This window comes from Amphibalanus amphitrite, unplaced genomic scaffold, assembly GCF_019059575.1.
Source record: "Amphibalanus amphitrite isolate SeventyFive unplaced genomic scaffold, NRLGWU_Aamphi_draft 000123F_arrow, whole genome shotgun sequence".
Taxonomy (NCBI): Eukaryota; Metazoa; Arthropoda; class Thecostraca; order Balanomorpha; family Balanidae; genus Amphibalanus; species Amphibalanus amphitrite.
The window spans coordinates 230136-250485 of record NW_024881618.1 but is presented as its reverse complement, the minus strand read 5'-3'; the positions used below and the strand labels follow the sequence as shown (position 1 = coordinate 250485).

The 20350-nt window shown below is 52.5% G+C and overlaps 2 protein-coding genes across 4 annotated transcripts in view; one reads left to right on the top strand and one right to left on the bottom strand.

The window, feature by feature from the left end:
- Nucleotides 1-10208, bottom strand: part of LOC122381630 (bromodomain and WD repeat-containing protein 3-like) — a 34825-nt gene extending 24617 nt beyond the window's left edge. The window contains exons 1-17 of the mRNA XM_043366028.1: nucleotides 10022-10208; nucleotides 9878-9936; nucleotides 9773-9802; nucleotides 9591-9650; nucleotides 7819-7969; nucleotides 7690-7776; nucleotides 7408-7506; nucleotides 6688-7025; nucleotides 5784-6070; nucleotides 5230-5427; nucleotides 4700-4812; nucleotides 4084-4259; nucleotides 3637-3765; nucleotides 2956-3178; nucleotides 2423-2539; nucleotides 2095-2290; nucleotides 1483-1759 (exon numbers count right to left, since the gene is read on the bottom strand). Coding sequence (XP_043221963.1) covers nucleotides 1483-1759; nucleotides 2095-2290; nucleotides 2423-2539; nucleotides 2956-3178; nucleotides 3637-3765; nucleotides 4084-4259; nucleotides 4700-4812; nucleotides 5230-5427; nucleotides 5784-6070; nucleotides 6688-7025; nucleotides 7408-7506; nucleotides 7690-7776; nucleotides 7819-7969; nucleotides 9591-9650; nucleotides 9773-9802; nucleotides 9878-9936; nucleotides 10022-10079 — 2598 coding nt within the window. The 5' untranslated portion in view covers nucleotides 10080-10208. The remainder of the gene's footprint in view (nucleotides 1-1482; nucleotides 1760-2094; nucleotides 2291-2422; nucleotides 2540-2955; nucleotides 3179-3636; nucleotides 3766-4083; nucleotides 4260-4699; nucleotides 4813-5229; nucleotides 5428-5783; nucleotides 6071-6687; nucleotides 7026-7407; nucleotides 7507-7689; nucleotides 7777-7818; nucleotides 7970-9590; nucleotides 9651-9772; nucleotides 9803-9877; nucleotides 9937-10021) is intronic.
- Nucleotides 9723-20350, top strand: LOC122381626 (vesicle transport protein USE1-like). Of its 3 annotated transcripts, XM_043366023.1 has the most exons (9): nucleotides 10457-10608; nucleotides 11501-12489; nucleotides 12757-12948; nucleotides 13387-13436; nucleotides 14027-14105; nucleotides 15330-15504; nucleotides 19274-19449; nucleotides 19743-19884; nucleotides 20032-20350. In XM_043366023.1, the coding sequence occupies exons 3-9, from the start codon at nucleotides 12850-12852 to the stop codon at nucleotides 20091-20093; spliced, it is 783 nt and encodes a 260-aa protein (XP_043221958.1). In that variant the 5' UTR covers nucleotides 10457-10608; nucleotides 11501-12489; nucleotides 12757-12849; the 3' UTR covers nucleotides 20094-20350. The 3 variants fall into 3 exon arrangements, with proteins under 3 accessions (XP_043221960.1, XP_043221958.1, XP_043221959.1); XM_043366025.1 differs by lacking the exons at nucleotides 10457-10608; nucleotides 11501-12489 and adding an exon at nucleotides 9723-9819; XM_043366024.1 differs by lacking the exon at nucleotides 11501-12489.

Here is a 20350-nt window from a genome sequence, read left to right as displayed (position 1 = left end):
GGGCGTTTTACCCATCAATGCGAGTTATACATCACAGGTAATTGAGAGCATTGTTGACCCAAAGTGAGTGGCAGGATACGTCTCTTATGCTTAGGATTCGGTGAAATCGCTGCTTTGCACCCCTAGATCAAAAGCAAATAAAACCACACCACATTGTCATAACTCAGAAACAATTTATCGATCTAGAAAATGTCGATACAGACATACAGTTACTTACACCGGGAAATAATGGCACACTATAACTAGCATAAGTAAAAAAAAAAAAAAAAAACGCGGACAGCAAAAAAATCCTTTTAAATTTTATAAGTGAAAAATTCACCCACGCAGCCAGAGACCCCGGTTCTCCACAGGTCCCCATGTTCGATGGGTAAGCAAAAGGTCGTACGATTATTCAACAGCTGAGCACGTAGAAGCGTAAACAACGAGCGATAAACCGAGAGGCATGGCAGGGTGGGTGGTTAAGTGTAACTTGAAAATGTTTTCTGTAAAAATTATCATAAGTATCAATGTGTGGTCTAACTTTTCAAGCTAACAAAAATAAGGGTGCAAAAATAAGATGTCACCAGGACTCTTACTAAGTATGCAATACACTGGTTAGTATCGTCTGGAACGATTTATTCGCAAGAACTGAGGCCAGTTTTACCAACAGAAAAATAGCCGCCTGCCGGAATTTTTTGCCTAAAGACCGTTTCACATACGGAGCGTAAACGCGATGGGCACGTAAGCGAATAGGGCTTTACCGTCTACGTGCCTTTAATACGTGAAGTGGTCTTTAGTAAACAAAATCCGGCAGACGGCTATTTTTTCTGTTGGTAAAACTGGCCTCTGATCTCCACTCTCCAAGGCAGTGACGGGCGTTGACTGAATGAGGAGTGGGGTAACGACAACAGTGTTTAACCTTCGCAGGCCGAGGGTGCCCCCATGTTTTTTTTCGCGATAGCTCAGAATGCGCCGGCGACAGAGAGCTGAAACTTGGCATACCTGACTTTTGATTCAAGCCGGATCTTACATGACACGAACAACATTTTCATGTCAGGTCAGGTCACTGACCTACGACGTCATAAGTGAACCTCCGCACGGTCCTAAAATGTCGTAAATTCTCAGCGCCCTCAGACCGTGCCAGAGAAGCTTTCGCAAGGAGATAAAACTTTCAGGACCTAAAAACCTCCTGATGTGTTATTCGAAGAAAGCGTATGTAATGAGCTACAAGATCAGCTACTTAGTTGTCCTTAAACTTCGTAAGATAGAAAGGTGCTGAGGGTGGAAGGGTGGTCGCTTTGCTCCACACCCTAGGCATTCGTTTATGGGCGTTCAAAAAGCAATTCATTCATTGGCACCCCTCACCGAAAATAAGACCGCCCAGTTCCAAGACGAACCAAATTATGTCTTTTACAACATATGTTCATAACACCACTGACACGTCACAGTCAAGTTTCCCGCAGATAAAAGCACGCCAAGCGCCAAACCCAGTCCCGCACATACCTCGAAGTCTTCGTTGAAGGGCGCGCGCACAGCGCGGGCGGCCCGGGTGACCCTCTGCTCTCGCTCCTGGCGCCGATCCTGCCGTCGCTCCTGCTCCTGCTCCAGCTGGGCCGGCTCCTGCGGCCCGTCCGGCTGGCTGGGCTGGCGGCGCCGGCGCAGCAGCCGCTGTCGCCGCCGCTCGCGCGTCGTCAACCGCCGCTGGGTGGGTGACGGCGGACGGCGCGGCCTGCTCATCTCGTCCTCAAAGTGTTTCTGCTCCAGCTCCGCCTCCAAGCTCCTGGCGGCCGAAACGTGACGACAGATCAGTCAATGGTGTGGTCGGATGAGGCCTAATGTCTCATTACAAGACACACTACATCTTGTGGCTAAAAACCATGTCATCTGAAATATTTTGACGCCATACGACGCCATACGATCCAATGCTGATAATTCTTTAGACTGATCAGCATTGGACGATGTCCAGAGCTACAGCACTAGGTAAATAGCACAGCCTCGCAGACCATTCGGCAATGCCTTTGCGCAAACCATTCGGCAATACCCTTTCCAGACGATCGGCTCCTATAATTACGTAATCCTAGCCTGCACCCAATCTCTTATAACGTAGGTACTAACCTATACTCGATGTGTCGCTGCAGCTCCCTGGCCGACAGTCGCGGCGCCACCCTCCGGTGACGCCAGTCGCTGGCGGCTGCTGCCGGCCGCGCCGGGGCCGGCGCCGCGGGCTCCCCGGCCGCCTCCCGCTCTGGGACAGGGGCGTCCGCTACGGCTGGCGCGGCGCCGACGTCCGCCGCCTCCTCAGCCTCCTCCGCTGAAACGGACCGCCGGATCGTGAGGAGCGGGCACAGAGTGTGGCCAGCAAGCCAGCACCCAAGGTTTCGGGGCTGTTCCACAGCTGCCCACTGACGTACCGGCTTCACCTGCTCCAGTCCCAGTGCCGTACCTGTCTCTCTCATGGCCTGCTCGATGGCCAGCCGCTCGATCATGTCGTCGATGGTGGGTCGTCTCTGCCGCACCTCGGGCCCCAGCTGCTCCACGTCTACCAGGTCATCCTCCTCCACTGGGGAAGTCACGGAATGGCCACGTCATGGCACGTCTCAACACATACAAAAACGATCCAGCAATGTAGTCGCAGTAGTCACACGCTGCTTTATGCCCTACCAGGTTAGGTTAGGTTAGGTTTAACAGCAGATTTTGGCATTCAGTCCCATAAATGCTACTCTACCAATGTAAGCATTCGCACCACTCGTCTCTCCCCTCTTACAATTGACAGGCTGCAGCACGGGCAGCAGCTGCTGGTCCGTCCGTCCCCCTCTCACCGTGCAGCAGCTGCTGGTCCGTCCGTCCCCCTCTCACCGTTTACGGGCTGCAGCACGGGCAGGTGCAGCTGCTGGTCCGTCATGTAGCCCCCTTTCCCCCTCTCACCGTTTACGGGCTGCAGCACGGGCAGTAGCTGCTGGTCCGTCCCCCTCTCACCGTTTACGGGCTGCAGCACGGGCAGCAGCTGCTGGTCCGTCATGTGGCCGCGGCCGGGCACCAGCCGCTGCGCCGCCGCCGACTGCGGGTTGCCGTCGCGATCGACGAGCAGCGGCGGCGGCAGCAGGTGGGGAGCCATCTGCGTCTGTTCGTCCAGCACCTGATGCCGCGCGTCCCGCATCAGCGGACGGTAGTCCGTGTGGAAAAACTGCTCGTACGGGACCTGAGGAAAGATCGCAGGGACAGGGAGTCAGTAAGGTCAGTGAGTCAGAGGTCAGCGAGTCAGTGAGTCTGATGATACCGTCAGCGTATCTTGGGACGCAGCCGATACCCGGGAAGCTCTATAAAGCATGGTCTTTCACAAATAATACAGATAACACGAGAGGGACCCCACGAACAGGTCACATAAAAGTAAAGACAATCACTGGAAAACCCGAGAGTATAGCTCATGACCCTCAGGTAACGACGCAAAATCTACCAAAAATGCTATGAAAAGAACGTTAGTGGCGCTAAAAAGATAAGGAAAATGCATGAGGAAACACTCCACAATCAGGTAAGCGTTTGACCAGTTAGCGGTACCGTGCCGTGTCATATCTAGTTTGCGCGCTCAGAGACTGCATTAACTGCCGAGCTGCTCTCGGCCGGTCCAGTGCCGGTCTCCGCGGCTGTAGCAGCGCTCACCCGAGTAAACTGGTCGTTGCCGCTGACGCCAAAGTGCGACAGGTGTCCGTGTGAGTCGGTGGCGGCGATGAACAGGCCGCAAGGCGACCAGCGGGCGTCAAATAAGCCGCCGTGACCCTCGCCCTCGATCTGCCGAGTAGCACAGAAGTCAGGGGTGACAGGGGGTTTGGCTGCCCGCTGAGGCGCCGTGCAGTGACACCTGGTGTTGAAATGACGGCGACAATGCAGCCTCAAGTAGCCATACAGCACACAGTTTGCATGCATAGCCGGATCGATCATGAATAGAGACTGAAATACCATTCGTGTGATACCATACAATACATATGCACAATAGTTCAATCTTATATCATCTCACGACAAGGAGTCCAGTCCTATCTCATATCATCACATCTTACCCAGCTTCACCCCACAGCCCTCCCTCACCCCCTCGGGTGCCATCCCACTCACATGGTTGAAGAAGGATGCCAGCGCGACGCCGGACCAGACGTCCCAGATGAACAGGCGTCCGTCGTGTCCGGCGGTCAGAACCAGTCGCGGCTCCTTCGGGTGGCTCTCCACCACAAACACCTCGTCCGTGTGACCGGCTAGCACGTGTAGAAGACGGCCAGTGGTCGCCTCCCACACTGGGGGCGGGACACAGAGTTAGAGTGACGGTCTGCAACCGGCCAGCACGTGCAGAAGACGGCCAGTGGTCGCCTCCCACACTGCACAGAGGAACACACGGGTTACACCGTCGGCATAATATAGACACGTCTTACCGTGGTGGCAGAACAAGGGGCTACCTAGACTGACAGCCCCTGCACGGACACAATGGGTCGAACGAAAGGCTAACTGTTGGTCACGAAGCTCATGCATAACCGGCTGACTGCACGACGTCTAGTCTAGCATACGTGGCCGGTTTTGCAAGAAAACATTCGAACAATCAGCTGCTGAAGGGATCCGTCCGCCTGCGTCGTGTCGGCTGGCGAGAGCCGTGCCTACCTTCGAGACTGGTGTAATTTCTACCTCCGAGTCTGCAGCTCTTTTCCTACCTCTGCTGTGGTGCGGTGGTGCCCGGACTTACCCCTAAGACTGGTGTCACTGACGGTGGTGACGACATACGCGTCATCGGTGGTCCAGCGCACCATGTTGACGCGCAGCGGCCGCTGCCGGCCGTCATCGTGCGGCTCGCGGAACCTGACAAACGATCAGCAGTCGGTCGGTCAGTCAGAGAGCGGACAGCCAATGAATCGCAATAGACTTGCACTGGAGTAAAAGGCACTTATAAAAGACATACGACTAATAAAAAATGCATTGGTGGGTATAAATAAATTCGCTGAGAAGCAACACCGCTCTAGCGCTGGTCGATGTTCCATCATCAATAATACAAGATGCAATGTAACACACGAAACAACCGTATTCTTGAGGGGCATGACTTGTACCGTTTAATAGTCAAAAAGTATTAAAACACCTCTCTGCCAGCCGCTGCCTCAGCCGCCTTCCATTACAAAACTGTGTAAAGGCAGCATCACTGTATCTGACAGCCTGCCTTAACTCCCTATCCCTTCCCCATCCACCTCCCTCACAGAGCAGCAGCGGCCGGACCCCACTCACTCTGGCCGCCGTTCCATGACCAGTTTGCGCTGGCACCACTCCTGGCGCTCGAACGTCCACACGATGGCCGTGCCGTCCTTGGAGCCGGAGACGAAGCGGCAGCCGCTGTGGCACCACTGGATGCTGTCCACCCGGTCGGAGTGCGCCTCCAGCTCCAAAATACGCTCCGGGCCGTCACTGAAGTCGGTCCGGTATACTCTGGGGAACAGCCCGGGAGCATTGGTTAGCGGGAAAGAGGGGGCTGTGCCACGAAAGAGATATTCAGTGGACGACCGAGGATGAAAGGTGGGGCAGAGGGGAACCGAGACGAAACAAAAAGACGGAGAAACATCAACATGCAGAGGGTAAAGGTAGCCGAAAATGAGTCCACGTTAAGTGTTATCGATAGAGTATGTAGTCATGACCCTCAGCGGCTTTTTACAGCTACAGAGGTCATTCAGCCAAGGGAAAACTGGTAGACTACTCAGTCTGCTCAATCTCCTACCTGACGTAATGGTCGTCCGTCCCCCGGTCCCACTCTGTCCATGGCGGTCCGGCGCTCCTCCCACTGTTACCTGACGTGATGGTCCGCTCCGCCGATGGCCAGAAACGTGCCGCCGGCGCTGAACGCCGCGCAGATGAGCTGCGCCTGGCCGGGCCGCACGCGCTCGTTGATCTTCACCGGCCGGCTGGCGAACTGGACGCCCGGCCGGCCGCCGGCGGGCCGCTCCTTGTCCCGGTAACTCCAGAACGCCACGCAGCCGTCGTTCGCCGTGGAGACGAGCAGCCGCTGCTGCGGCAGCGGGCCTGGGCAGAACTCCAGCGCCGTGATCATACCGCCGTGACCGGACAGCACTGCCACCTGGTGGGGACACAGACAACTAGTGTCAGCGGGCCCGGGCAGAACTCCAGCGCCATGACCGGACAGCACTGCCACCTGGTGGGGACACAGGGAACTAATGTCAGCGACCCGGGCAGAACTCCAGCCCCGTTATCATGCCGCCGTGACCGGACAGCACTGCCACCTGGTGGGGACACGGGAAACTAGTGTCAGCAGGCCCGGGCAGAACTCCAGCGCCGTGATCATACCGCCGTGACCGGACAGCACTGCCACCTGGTGGAGACACAGGGAACTACTGTCAGCGGGCCCGGGCAGAACTCCAGCGCCGTGATCATGCCGCCGTGACCGGACAGCACTGCCACCTGGTGGGGACACGGGAAACTAGTGTCAGCAAACGTTGACCCACCCCCTGACCCCATCCCGCCATCAAACTATCCCCATATTTTACCGGTGCCGTCGTCTGGAGTTCCGAGGCCCACCCCTGTACTCCTGTCCTCCCAATCTCACCGATGCCGTGGTCTGCAGGTCCCAGACTAGACCCATCCCCGTCCCCTGTTCCCTTGTCTCAATCCCACCGGTGCCGAGATCTAGAGGTCCTCGACGCACCCAAACACCGTCCCCCTTTCCTCCAGTCTCACCGGAGCGGTGGTCTGCAGGTCCCAGACGCGGATGACCTTGTCACAGCTGCCGGCCGCCAGCAGGGTGTTGTCCCCGCTGATGGCCAGGTCGGTGATCTCGGCCGCCGCGCCGCGCAGTGTGGCCAGCAGGCGGCCGTCCAGCGCCGACCACACCTTCACCAGACGGTCGTCGGCGCCGGTGATGACGCAGAAGCCGGTACGGTCAAACAGGACGCAGTAGACGGCCGAGAGGTGGCCCAGGGTGCGTTTGAGCAGCTGTGTGCGGCTCAGCAGCCGCTCGGTGCTGAGGTGACGCCGCAGACAGCTGCCCTGCAGCTCCCGGCCAAAACTGCTCACCGCTGCGGGGAGGAGGGGAGAGGGGTCAGCTGCCCTGCAGCTCGCGGCCAAAACTGCTCACCGCTGCCGAGGAAAGAAGAGGGAGCGGTCAGATGACGACCGAACGATACAGCTGAACAGACAGGACGATGGTCCCCTCCTCGTGGCCCAGACTGCTGCAGAGGGCATATTGGGGAGTGGACGGTGAGCTGACAAAGAGAAAGGCACAGAGCAGATAGGACGACACGGGACACCGACAGGTTAGGACGGAACGGTAGCAGAACGGCTGACGGCTGAAGGAATAGCCAGGGCGGCACGGCGCAGGGACACGGCGACTTCATGCCATCCAAGTTTTAGGACAGTGGATCGTCGGGTAATAATCCGATAAAGTTTACGTGTACTCACGTAGTGTGGGTGTGTGTTTGAGACCGACGGGATCCAACATGGGCCGTCCTGCGATTCTGGCCGCCACCCGGTGCACAGGTAGGTGGCGCTGCTGGCTCCCTGTCAACAGAGCGGGCACCCGGGTCAGACACAACATCGTTACTTTGGGGGCTAATCGATCGCAATGTTTTGAAGCACGATACAACCATCCAAGGCAATCAGTCTCTCGCCAGCCCACCTACTGTGCTCAACCCCCCCCCCCCCCCCCCCACCCGACCTCCCCGCCGTCCCTACTGCACTCACCCGGCTCTGTCCGCAGCACTGAGTTGGAGCCGGCGCTGATCACTGACTGCCTAACACCCACCAGTCCCTCCCCGCAGTCCTGCTGTACTAATCACCGCACCCCACCCCAGCCGTCCCTACTGTACTGACCCGTCTCTGTCCGTAGCACCGAGTTGGAGCCGGCGCCCAGCAGCGAGTGCAGGCCGCGCACGCCGCTGGGTACCAGGCGGTCCAGCAGCGGCAGCATGTTGCCGCACAGTCGCAGCAGCGTCTCACCACCGACATGGGGGTGGAGACGGTCCTGGCGGAGCGTACCGCGGTCAGCGGAGGGCACACGGGAGAGGGTCACAAGGCCATGGGACAAACTCAGTGGGACCCCTCCCCCTTCCCAGTCCAATGCCGCAGCAGTTCCCGCCCCGATGGACCATCTTCCCCAGCGGAGAAGGCAACTGTCACACATGTATGAGCTGCCCTCTATCAATTACCTGGGTTACATGGGCAAGTCAATACGGATCAGGAACGGATCTTCCTATACATACGCTCATCATTGAAAACTGTAGTCCGTTAGTAATACGCATTTATTCTGCTCATGTAACCCCGGTCGATGATCGGAGAGTGATGGTTCAGGAACTCATCCTTCTGCTCCATTTTGGGACCGTACCTATTATTGCCTATCACCGCCAAGTGTGCTTCCGCAATCTTCCTAAATAGGTACCGCTAGACATACATTCGGGATTCATCACACGAATGTTTTTAAGTTCAAGGCTCAAAAGTTTGTTTTGTTTGTTTTGCTGGGTTAGGACTTAGGCCCTTTCAGTCCATTGAGAACATTGCAGCTAGCCGGGAGAATGAGAGGAATTAGGGGGAGACATTGCTATGGACAGGCACCCTAGAGAGTCACCGGGGCTGAGCCCGTCTGAATGGACAGGCCGACCAGCCCCTCTGTACCCGGCTACGGGTGTGCTCCCTGGGGAGCAGCGGTGCCGCAGCAAGGGAGCAGCCCGCATGAGATAAAGTTGCCTGTCCAGCCCGGAGCGAAGGTTGCAACGTGGAGGAGAAGGATTTGAACATCCTGAGGATGAAAACGACGGACGGGTAAGGCTGAAAGGGATTGTATGTGGCTTAAAAAGCCACGTGCAAGGATACTCTATATTTTAGGCAGACAAACGCCATAAAAGTGGCCGCTCTAGCCTCTATTCGTCATCGTCATCCTATCCTGTACATTTAGAATTTGCCGCCCTCGCGATCAGGCCACGCAATCACAGGAAGAACTTGCTAAAATAATTTTAGGTACATTTAAAGTAATACGTCAAAATGAAGAGTTCCGAAAGAATTATCCGATAAAAAAGCACGTACTCAAAAGTACTTATTTAAAGCATTGTCAACGAGTATCACCCTGTCCACCACTAGGATTGTTTGGTATTCATGCGCCCGCACGCTCCGCCCTCCCGACGCTCTGCTCCGGAACGATTGGCTGCCCAGCCAGCCGAACGGCCTGTGGTGAGCATACGGTCGAATTTTCCCATCAGACCAGCGAGAAATAGGCCTTACTGACGAAGACTTTGGCTTTGGTCCAGCGCCCAGCCCGTAACGCGGCCGAAGCCAGGGTTTCGCTGCCCCCCAGCGCAGATACGGGCGCAGCGTCGGGCGCTTTCCAACGATCCCTGGGACGGGTCGGGAGCGGCAAACCGACGGCGACTGGGCCGAGCGGGGCGGGGAAGCATAAAATGGCGATAAACGCATAAAATATGAAATTAAATATCAATGCACTTCTGAATCCGGTTACACATGGACTCTCCGTAACGTGACGTCGAGTGACAGGTCAACCGAAACGCTGTCGGTGACCTCGCGTCCCACGACTTAACACTAGCCCCAAACAAAATTTTATTAATAAAATGGGATTTGTGAAATGTTCTACTCACCCATTCCTCCCAAGTCCGCTCATGGCGATTGCCGAGCCAATCGTAACGGTCCGGCACCAGCTGAAACAAACGGCGATACAGTCAAAGCTTATCCTAGGTCATGGGCAGGAATAGAAGTAAACAAACCCACGTGACAACGCAGCACGAGCTTCGACCGGCAGTCCACGATGTGCAGTGCTCACCTTCAGCTGCCGTATTTCCTCCAGCAAAACCTGAAACAAAGGGCGAGGTAAGTGACTGGATGTAACCACATTACTCATTATAATAACATCGTTGATTGTACATACCTTGGCTGAACTTTTGCAGGCACTTGAATCCAAAAACTTGGCGACAAGATACAGCAGTTCTGAAAAGCACGATAACTCAGTCAGGAAAACGTCTCCACAAGCAGCGCACAATTTCGTAAACCATGAGTAATTGTACGATCTTACCTGGTAATATAGCTTCTTCACGTCTTCGACGATCCTGTGCTTGATTAGTTAGATCCATTGTTACCACCCATCAAGAATAAATAGCAATAATTCAATGACCAAATAGCCCACTTTGCCGTTGCAGCCACACTGAGCCATTCTCCAGCCGACAGGGCATAGAAATATAGTGACGCAGTCGAGGAAAAATTTAATGAGCTATGAGCTTTCGACGCTAGATTGATTTGCCTATTTTCGACAAAAAAGCAATTCCCTGAAAGTTTATCCACTCCAATCGATCACCAATAATGCCATTATTAAAACGCCTCAGGCTTTTTCTCACATCTCACGAACTGGCACGGCGTCAACCGTCCGTCCAGTACCAAATGGTACTTGCTTGACATACGACTCCCATCTCTAATATTGTGTCGACAAATCTAGCGCATACGTTACAAAATTGAAATTAAAACTGCACGTCGGTGTTGGAGGCATATGGGAAGTTTTACACTGATTTTGCATCCCTATTGTTTTGATTTTTGTTTCGTTAATGATCTGGGATATTGATATAACTCGTAATTAATTGCATTGACTGAAAATATACTACAACTAAGGTATGTCTAGCAGGCAAATCCATAGCCTGTAAAAACTCCAGAGGGAAACAAATAAGGTACCTTAGGTACCTACCTATATGTCAAGATAAAGCCCTAAGAAGCTTTCAATGATACGTTTTGTATATTCATACATTATTTGGTATTCTTACACCAGACGTCTCACATGCTGCCATAAACACCTGAAGGAACTTCATGTGCTTATCAACTTTGCATCTGAAATGGGCCGAGCGGCTAAAACAACCACAGCTCTGAGCGGGTCCTTAGACGCTTAGCGCTAGATGGGGTTCGCCCACCTGGAGAATAAAAAGCGGGGACCAGAAAGAGGCCTCGTTTCCATCAGTGGCAAAATACCTATGAGAATTTTGATGAGATCAAGATCTGAACTGTGGGATGACTCAGCTAGCGGCTAGCGCATAAATAATTTTTATTTAATACTATCGGTAGCTGCTGCATGGGGCACACACCATATCAATATGCTTATGGTTCTTTGATTATGAAGTTGTTAGTTGCTAGCATCACAATAAAGTAACCAATCCAGATTGAGATCAGTATTATAATGCGTCCAAAAGCTCATAACAAACATTGTCCGCATGAAAATGAAGCCTCTTATTTCTATTAAAGACTATTTTACTGCATCGCCTGTGCCATTCAAAGCTTATACCTCAAAAGCACACTGACTGACTAACCACTTTTGCTGGAGGGCCTTGCATTTGATATTTTTGGTAAACAGTTCAAGTTTCTGTGTATTCTCATCTTTATCTTCATCTTTTTATTGGGTCACTTGTTACATTTTGTTATGGACACTTGTTGTGGACTCTTTTCTATATATTCATGTCTTTCTCACTACAACATTGTCATTGGATGCCCTTCCCTATCCATCCTCCCTCTCCAGCAGGTGGTACTGATCGAGTGAGATCCCCGGCAGCGTTCACCCAGCCAGCATGGCCGTCCGATGGCCGACCCAGTCAGCTGCTCCTCCTCCCAGTCCTCCTCGTCTGGCTCGGCCTCCTCCTCCTCCCACCTCTCCATAGAGGAGCGGTACAGTGACGCCGCGCGGCGCATCTTCGCGGCCCAGCAGCGGCAGCGGGCGGCTGCCGAGCGGGAGCAGCTGTTCTCGTTCGGCACCTACCGCCGGCGCGTGCTGCACGCGCACTTTGGGAACGCGGGCGTGCTGGTGACGCTGCCCTCGCCGCAGCCGTCGGCGGCCACTGTGTCAGGGAGCTCCCGCGCCTCCAGCTACGAGTGGGTAGGACCGAGCGGCTGTGCCGTTCAGTGAGATAGTGCAGTGAGACTCAATTGAGACAGTCCAGAGTCAGACTCAAGTGTTCATCATTCAGTGAAACTGTCCAGTGAGACACTCTGGTGAGACGCAGCCGGGCGGCTGTAACGTCCGGTGAGACTGTTTCGGGTGACAATACCGTTCAGCGGGGTAGTCCTGTGAGACAGTTCAGTGAGACAGCCCTGGATGACTATCCAGTGAGACTCCAGTGAGACACTAGTAGACGGTCCCGGGCGGCTGTATCGCCTGGTAGAACTATCCCGGGTGACTGCACCGTTCAGTGAGGGCACGAGCCGCGAAGCTGGTTGGTTTTACCGTGTAGTGGAATTGGACCAGGGCTGCTGTACCGTCTAATGAAATATTCCAGTGAGACATTTTAGTGAGATATTTCCGAGTGGCTAAACCGTCCAGTGAGACAGTACAGTGGGCCATTTCAGTGAGGAATATCAGTGAGATACTGGACTGAAGACAGTGCCTGGCTGTACCGTTTGGCGCCCGGTGAGACAGACTGGTTGGCGACCCGGTGAGCAAGCTGCTCAGGGGACAGTCTGTCCCACCAACTCAACCCTATCCAGTGATCCAGCCTACCATCAGCTCGTCCTGTGAGTACCATCCTTTTCTCTCCTTAGCCATATTTTCAGAGTCATTATCGGAGGGGCTCAGATGTCATCGATGACGGGCGGTGCAATGTGATTGATACACCCGAATATATTGATTCGCCTCGGTCCGATTGTTAGCGAAGGATGAAGCTGTGGTTTTGGATGATAATTGCTAAAAAAAGCGCGTATAACCTATTTGTTTCCTTTTCCTTATTATCATGAAGCCGGGAGGCAGTGTGAACTAAGGCTAACTAGCTTGTCTTTTCACAGGATTTTGGAGAATTTGAGTCACCATCGGTCCGACCAGCATCACAAAGACCCGGTTATCTCGATCTGTGATAGAGCAGGCGGCACTGCTTCAAGATGGCGTCTCGGATGGAGGTGAACCTGTCCCGCCTGCTGCAGCAGTGTGAACGGATGGCAGCCGCTGAGGAGTGCGACGGCAACTGGCGCTACGAGCAGGTCAGCGCCGCAGTGGTCGGTGGCCCGTCCTTCCGCGGGTCAGAGCAACGCTAGGACAAGGGAGATTGCTTGCCATCGCGCTGATTGTAGTGGGGACTTACAAAAAGAATAACTGCTGTTTTCGGTGACTTATGGCACCCAAAGCTGATTTGGGAATCTTTTGTCTACCACCGGACCGTTATGCAAATACGAACACTGTACCTACGAATCCATTCAATTATTTGGTAGTGCTGACGTCAATTAATAGTTTGTTTTTTTTACGCACGATGCGGTGATAACGTGTCATGATCGCGACTATGACCCGTGTAATTGATTTCTTACAACCAACACTACCTCCTTATTTCGTTTGCAAACTTAGGCTGCTCTCTGAGTACGATATGCGACTAGCCGTGCTTTCGAGGGTTATTTATTTAACAATGTTTTTTTCCTCTGTTGCAGTACGTTAATGCGCTCCGGACTCAGCTTGACGCCCTGAAGTCCAGTCCGAGGTACAGCTTTGACGAGTATATTCCACTTGTTACGGCGTGAAATTAAGTCAATTTGCCCACGACTCGACACGATCGATTTAATGCTGCTGATTTCTTTGCCGTATTTCAGTCATGGCGATGCCGTTGCTCTCCAGTTGCCTAGTAAAAAAGACAACCGTTCGGATATTGACAGGCATCTAATCGGATCCATGTATTAACGGAAATACGAATGAGCTTAGCCTAGCATATAATGACGTATACTCTGTACCGTATTAGCTCGATGAGGTTAAATTGATACTTGTAGCCTTTCTTTTGGGCAGATTGATAGTGTTAGCGTTACGATAGTCTTATGTACGAGTATGTATCCCGCTAGTCCCAGACCCCGGTCATCAATTACTTACCTGGATGATTGATCATTTTCTTGAGAGATCCTATGAACTGGTAGTTGGTAGGTACTATGGATTTTTCCGCATTGGTATAAGTCAAAGCTTAAATTGTGTTATCATGCTCTTATAACAGGCTTTGCCTTTACACCAACATCTGAAGCGTGCTTTTTTCTTGATCACATGTCATCGTCGGCAGTGAGCTGACGCCTTTTATCTTGTTTGCAGTGTACCGAGTCCGGAGAAATTGAGCGAGTTCGGCAGACGCATTGAACACCTGCAGAGCTTTTTACCGCCGGAGCCGCAGGTAGGCGGAGAATCGACTCAAACTTCCTATTTTTTTTTCGAGAGTACCTCACCATTGCTTAAAGGGACAGTATCACCATTTTGATGAAATTTGACATTGCATAGGCCCCACCTTTCTGGTCCGGGAACTGAAGACCGATCCTCGAAGCTCCACACCGTTATCCCGCTATCGCCGCTCAAAGTACGAAAGGTGTACCACACTTTGAATCGTGCTTCACTATCTTCACTGTTTAAATGTTTGCGCCGTTTTGAATTGACCGCCAGTAATAAAACTTTTACCCTGGTCATTTCATCAAATTTTATAAAGCCAAAACGTTTTTCGCACTTATTCATCACCGTTAAATTCATTAAATAGTCGTAGGCAATTTCCGCTGTTTCCTTCGGATTCTAGCGGCTCAACAAAGGAATTCCTCCAGCTTGAATCACAATCTCCCTCCAATGTATGACGTTTATCACGTGATTGTCACGTGATATTTTCTCCCATTGTCAATTGTCACGTCCAATTGTCACTCCCTCCAATTGTCACGTTATATTTTTATAGGCAATACCTAAGGCTACCTCTCCCTAAGGACAACTCAATCAGAAGAACGACCGCGTAAGCGTAGCGTCAATAATGTATTATCTGCGCCAGTTCTGTAGGAATTTTGCATGCTTCCAAACTGGCGGCCATGCTTGTATAGTGGTGGTTCGCTCATGAAAATGAATCATGAAAATGAAATGTGGTTGCAATATTTTTCACCGAGTTCGGTCTTCAAACTATGTTTTTCTGATTCAGAAAAATAAGAAATGCTAGTAAAAAAAAATCAGCTCCATACATGGATTTTTTTTCTCGATGATACTGTCCCTTTAAGTGTAGCAAGCTTGTGTATGTCTTTCTGAACAGATTCCAGCTAAAACTGACGTTACCTGGACCATTTAAACGATCTACCGTTACACGTTGACAACATCTTGGATTGGTATAAGATGAATTTTCCCCGCCCACTGACTTGTATCCTGCCTCCTGATGAAAACTGGCGCGACCTTGGGTCACCCCTTGCATCAAGTAATCTGTGTTGGTCCGGCCTTACCCTGTTTACGGCATGAGGTGCCATGACCCTCACGCACCTTCTTTTCTCCGTCTCGTGGCGCCGTGACCATCGTTCTGTGTCGTCCCCTGGCCGCCCCGTGCTGTACCCTGGCCCTCCCGTACCATATTTTGACCGTCTCTTCCCTACTCCGTCTGCAGGTGACGCCTCCGTCCGCCGAGCCGCCGGCCCGCCCGGCCGCCAGTCCGCCCGTGTCTCCAGTACTGACTGTGGTGTCCAGATCACACGCCAGCCCGGCCCTCACCGAGCTGCGGCACCGGCGCGGCGGCCGCGCGCACGCCGAGGCGAGGGCCCAGCTGCTGGGAACGCCGGTCGGTGAGTGAAGGCACCGAGGGGCATTGATGGGGGAGGGTGAAGGACTGGGACGCGGACCAAAGGATGTCATGGTTTTCGGATTGGTGAAGCATCAGCTTGATTGCGATTTATTATGAACGGTATTTTGTTGCGGATAATTTTGGTAGGCTTTGATTATTGACGTAGTCTTCTTGGTTATTGATTTCTTAGCATTGGTATGACCAGTAATGCCCGGTTCCGACTACGGTCACTTCAGGCCCAATCAGGCCAGATCAGGCCCAATCATCCCCAAAAAGGCTGGAAAAGGCTTACGGCCTGACGGCATGCTAGTGCGAACCGGAGCAACTGATCCGGCCTGAACTGGCCTGATCAGACCTTCAGGCCAGATCAGGCCGAAGTTAACTTCAAGTCAACTTTTTGCGCCTGATCCGGCCTGATCTGGCCTGACGCTGCGCCCGCCATTTTGAATTTGCATTGGCGCATTTGCGACGTGACAATGCGTGGTATTCGAAATCGTGCCCTTTTTGACACTCTGCAAAATAAAAGTGCCTATTTATATAAATGCACACAAAAAACAGACCCAGTATGAATTAGGCACGAGACGTTGCGCATGGTTCTTTTTTATTTGATTTTTATTGTGGCCTAATTTGTGTCATTTCGGGCTTTGAAGGATGAATAACTCCCATGGTTGCTACTGATTGCTGTTTTGTTTAAATTAATTATGAACGTTGGTTTCGACAAGTCCAACATTATTTCAACCAAATTAGCGTTTCTTTTAAAATTGATTCCAAAAAATAATGTGCTACTCATCAATATCGTAGCAAGATAACCATTCAAGCTTACGAGAAATAAATCGGGCTATGGTGGAAGATCCAGGTTCAAGACAGCCTTTACAGCCGTCTGACCTGTCGAGCATCAGAAATCCAGCTCGTCCACCTTCCCCGTCTGAGCTCCCGGGCCGGGAGACCTAGCTTAGAACAGTAACGGATGGCTGCGCCTGATATGAGCCGCTCCAGCAAACACCAGGGAGGGATGAAAGTAAACTTTTGGAAGTTTTGCTCGAGAAGGACACTCGCTCTCGGTCGCCCTCGATGCCACGAACCTCTGCCGAGCTGTTGCGGTGTCTTCTGCGGCAACTAAACTCATCGTCGCCGGCACCGAACAGGCTCCCGCTACCTCTCCTAGAGGCTAGATCCCATGACTCTCTGTCATGACTCGGACTGAATGGAACCAACCGCTACTCCATTCGCCCCGCTGGACCCCACGGCACAAAAGGACCTATCCTATATCGAATGGCAGCTTGGCCGGGGAGACTCATTTCCAGACCAAAGAAATTTGACGGGAAGACAAGAAACTAAACTCTTAAGTCGACATGCTCCATGTGCAAGATAAATTTGTGGCGGGAAACCACAGCGGGTACCTATGTGTGAGCAAAAAGCAAACCTTGTTTAGATCAAGCTAATCGAGACCCTAAACGTGCATGATGACATGAAAAGAGTCATAAACAACGGGCTCTTATTTCTCGGAGTTGAGTTGCGTCAATGCTTATATCTTTTTAAGTGTGGTAATTGTCTGCAAAGCACATAAGAACCTACAACATAGAACATGCATGTCTTTTCTGTTTTCTTTTAGCCACTTCTTAGATTTTCGATAAAAATCATGTTTTTATTACTTAAAACCACATTAAAACATGTTACGCAGTATGATTAAGATTATCGGTTTAAGGTTTTCATTATATAGAGCGATTATACCAGTAAAACCTCTTTGGAGCTGACAAACGGGCGAGCACGAGAGTTGAGCTCATCAAGCGAGGAAGTGCGAAACAATACCTATTCCAACTGACTTGTGCGGGACACGCTTCTAACCAGTCCGTAACAGTGTACTTTAAATTTGAGCGCAATCGGACCACCCGTTCTCGAGATGTAGAAGCAGCAGTCTGCACGTGCGCACGTGCATACTGGACCCCAACTGACTTGTGTGGGACACCCTTCTAGTCGATCTCTAACGGTGTACCAAAGTTGAGAGCAATCGGCCCAGCCGTTCTTGAGATGTGGAAGCGGTCCCTGCACGACGCACGTGCGCACGTGCAGTAGGACCCCAAATGTGAAACGTTGAAATGCATTGTCCGGTGGACGCCTACCGACATATGAAGCTCCAGCGCAATCGGCCCAGCATTTACCTAGTTGTTGTAATGAGAGCGAATCTGACACCTCTTCATTTTGCACGTGGCACGTGCAGGGGAAGGGGCAACAAACATGCATCGAGAGTACATAGTCTGGTATGGGAAGAAGATACCAAAAAAGACTATGGGTCGATCGCCACAGATTTGGCTGAGATATGAGCCTATCAAAATCGTTACTTTGACCGAGCGAAACAACTATGAAACCCTTGACTTCACACGTGCCACGACAGTCACCTCGATGCATCATGAGTAGTCAATTTCGAGCTGGAAGGGATGTGGATGAGGCTATACCTAACAAAAAAAGACCATAGGTCAATCGGCCCAGCGGCTGCTGAGATAAAAGCCTCGCATAAGCGTTACGAGCTGCGCCAAACCGGGCCGGGCTGCTCATGCTCAGACTTGTAAGCTATTTAGAAAATCGCAATTCGCTCTCGCTGGTAAAAAAAAAAAACACGCACACATTTAAAAGATATTTGGTGAGGCAGACCGACGGCCTGACGCCTGACGTCTGGCGTCTGGCGTCCCATACGGTCTGATCAGGCCGAGCGTCCGACGTTCAACTTTGGCCTGAACGCCTGATTGGGCCTGATCTGGCCTGATCTGGCCTGATGTGGCCTGATGTGGCCTGAAGCAACCTCATAGTCGGAACCGGGCTTAAAACGCCTTTTGGGGCGAAGAACGAGCGAGCGAGATAGTGAGCCCTGACGTGCGGAAGGGCGAGAGGGTACTTCCAACGGGCTTGCGCAAAGCACCCTTCTAACCGGTCGCTAGCGGTGTGCCAAATTTGAACGCAATCGGCCCAGCCGTTCCTGAGATCTGGAAACGGCATTCTGCACGTGCGCACGTGCAAACGGGGTCCAAACTGACTTTTGCACGGCACCCTACTAACCGGTCCCCAACCGTGTACCAAATTTGAGCGCAATCGGCCCAGCCGTTCTCGAGATCTGGAAACGCCCCCTGCACGTGCGCACGTGCAGGAGCACCCTAACCGCAACACATGGGAATGCATTGCCTGGTGGGTGCCTACCTGTATGCCAAGTTTCAGCGAAATCGCCACAGTAATTACCGAGTTACTGAAATGGGAACAAATTTGGCACCTCTTCTTTTTGTATTTTGCACGTGCAGTGGGGGTCACTCACATAGATGAAGAGTATCCGACCTTTGGTAGAAGGGATGCAGCTACCCTATAAAAATTACCGCAAGACAATCGCTCAAGCCGCTGCTGAGATATGGGCCTCTCAAAATCATTACTTTTGCAAAACTGCTTGAACACCCTTGACTTTTCACGTGGCACGTGCCACGACGGTCACTGAGATGTATCAAAAGTAGTCAATTACGGGGAAGAAGGGATGGGGCTACCCAGCAAAAAAGACCGCAGGCCAATCGGTCCAGCGGTTGCTGAGATATAAGCCTCTCAAAAGCGTTACAGGCCGGGCCGGGCCGCTCATACTGAGATTTTTCCGTTATATTGAAAAGACTTGGCTTCGCTCGCTGCGCTCGCTCGCTCGCTCGTAACCAGAGGAAGTAGTGTGGTGACATTTTAGAGCGCTTGCCGTAAGTGTAATTTCCCGACACGGGTAGCCCAGGTACTGAACTAACCCGTTGCAGGGGGCGATGCGGCGCCTCCAGCCAGCGGCGGCGGCAGCGTGGAGGAGGACTTTGAGCAGGTGATGAAGCGCCACCACGAGCTGCAGGAGCGAGCCGCAGAGGAGATGCTGGCGCTCACCAGAAACCTCAAGGAGCAGTCGCTCATCGCCAAAAACGTCATTGCTAAAGATAGAGAGGTGAGTGAGCTTCAGTGCTGCATGTGACAAGTTGATTTAGTGTAATAACTATATGGGACATTGGAGGTTTCTGTTTTGTTGAATATTCGTGGTTCCAGAGTTCCCTCCCGGTTCTCAGGCTTTGTCAAGTGCAATGAAACATTTTATGATGAAGTGAAAAATGTGGTCATGGTAATGAAGCGAAGCACGGTTCAGCACACACGTTACCGATGAATATCCCAGTCGCGGTTCAGCTGCGTGTAGTTCCCGACCCGTCCGTCAGGTGGCAGTACCGATTGTGTTTCCCGTTTCAGACGCTAGAGCGCAGCACTGCGCTGACGGACAAGAACACGGGTCGCCTGGAGCGCGAGTCGCAGCGGCTGGCCGAGTTCAGCCGGCGCGCCTGCCGCTGCTGGCTGTGGATCATGCTCGCCGTCGTCTGCGCCACATTCATGGGTGAGTCGAGACGCCAGGGTAGGAGTGCAGCGTTCGCGGATTCGCTACTTATCGGCTGTTTTAACGCCATTCCAGCTTGTTTCGTGCTTTCCGCCTCATTGCTGTGTCTTTGCTGTCCATTAACGTCCCGTGGGCTCTCCGTTCCAGGTATGGTCGTGTTCATCCGTTTGTTTGGTAAGAAGGTGCTGACGGCGACGCCGGCCGAGTAGCTGACACCCTCCGGTGGTGGATCGCTGGCTGATCGGTCCATCGGTGACCTGCTCCATAGGTGGCGCTGGTGGCCGCCCTTCCGTGGGTCACCCGGGCGACTGCGATCCGTGTGATGACAGATATATCCTATACAGATAAGTTATATTATATGGCCGCTGCCTGCCCCACGCCCGGGCGGTGGGCAAGTCTGGGCACTGAGGTGTCAGTATGTGATACGCTGAGGTGACCTCATCGCAATACAATGGTGTGTTTCTTA

What these genes read in the sequence shown, in the direction of transcription:
- LOC122381626 (XM_043366025.1), top strand. Translation starts at nt 12,850, where the DNA reads ATGGCGTCTCGGATGGAGGTGAACCTGTCCCGCCTGCTGCAGCAGTGT. An exon ending in GCAACTGGCGCTACGAGCAG is followed by an intron (nt 12,949 to 13,386) that starts GTCAGCGCCGCA and finishes CCTCTGTTGCAG; the next exon opens with TACGTTAATGCGCTCCGGAC. An exon ending in TTTTACCGCCGGAGCCGCAG is followed by an intron (nt 14,106 to 15,329) that starts GTAGGCGGAGAA and finishes CTCCGTCTGCAG; the next exon opens with GTGACGCCTCCGTCCGCCGA.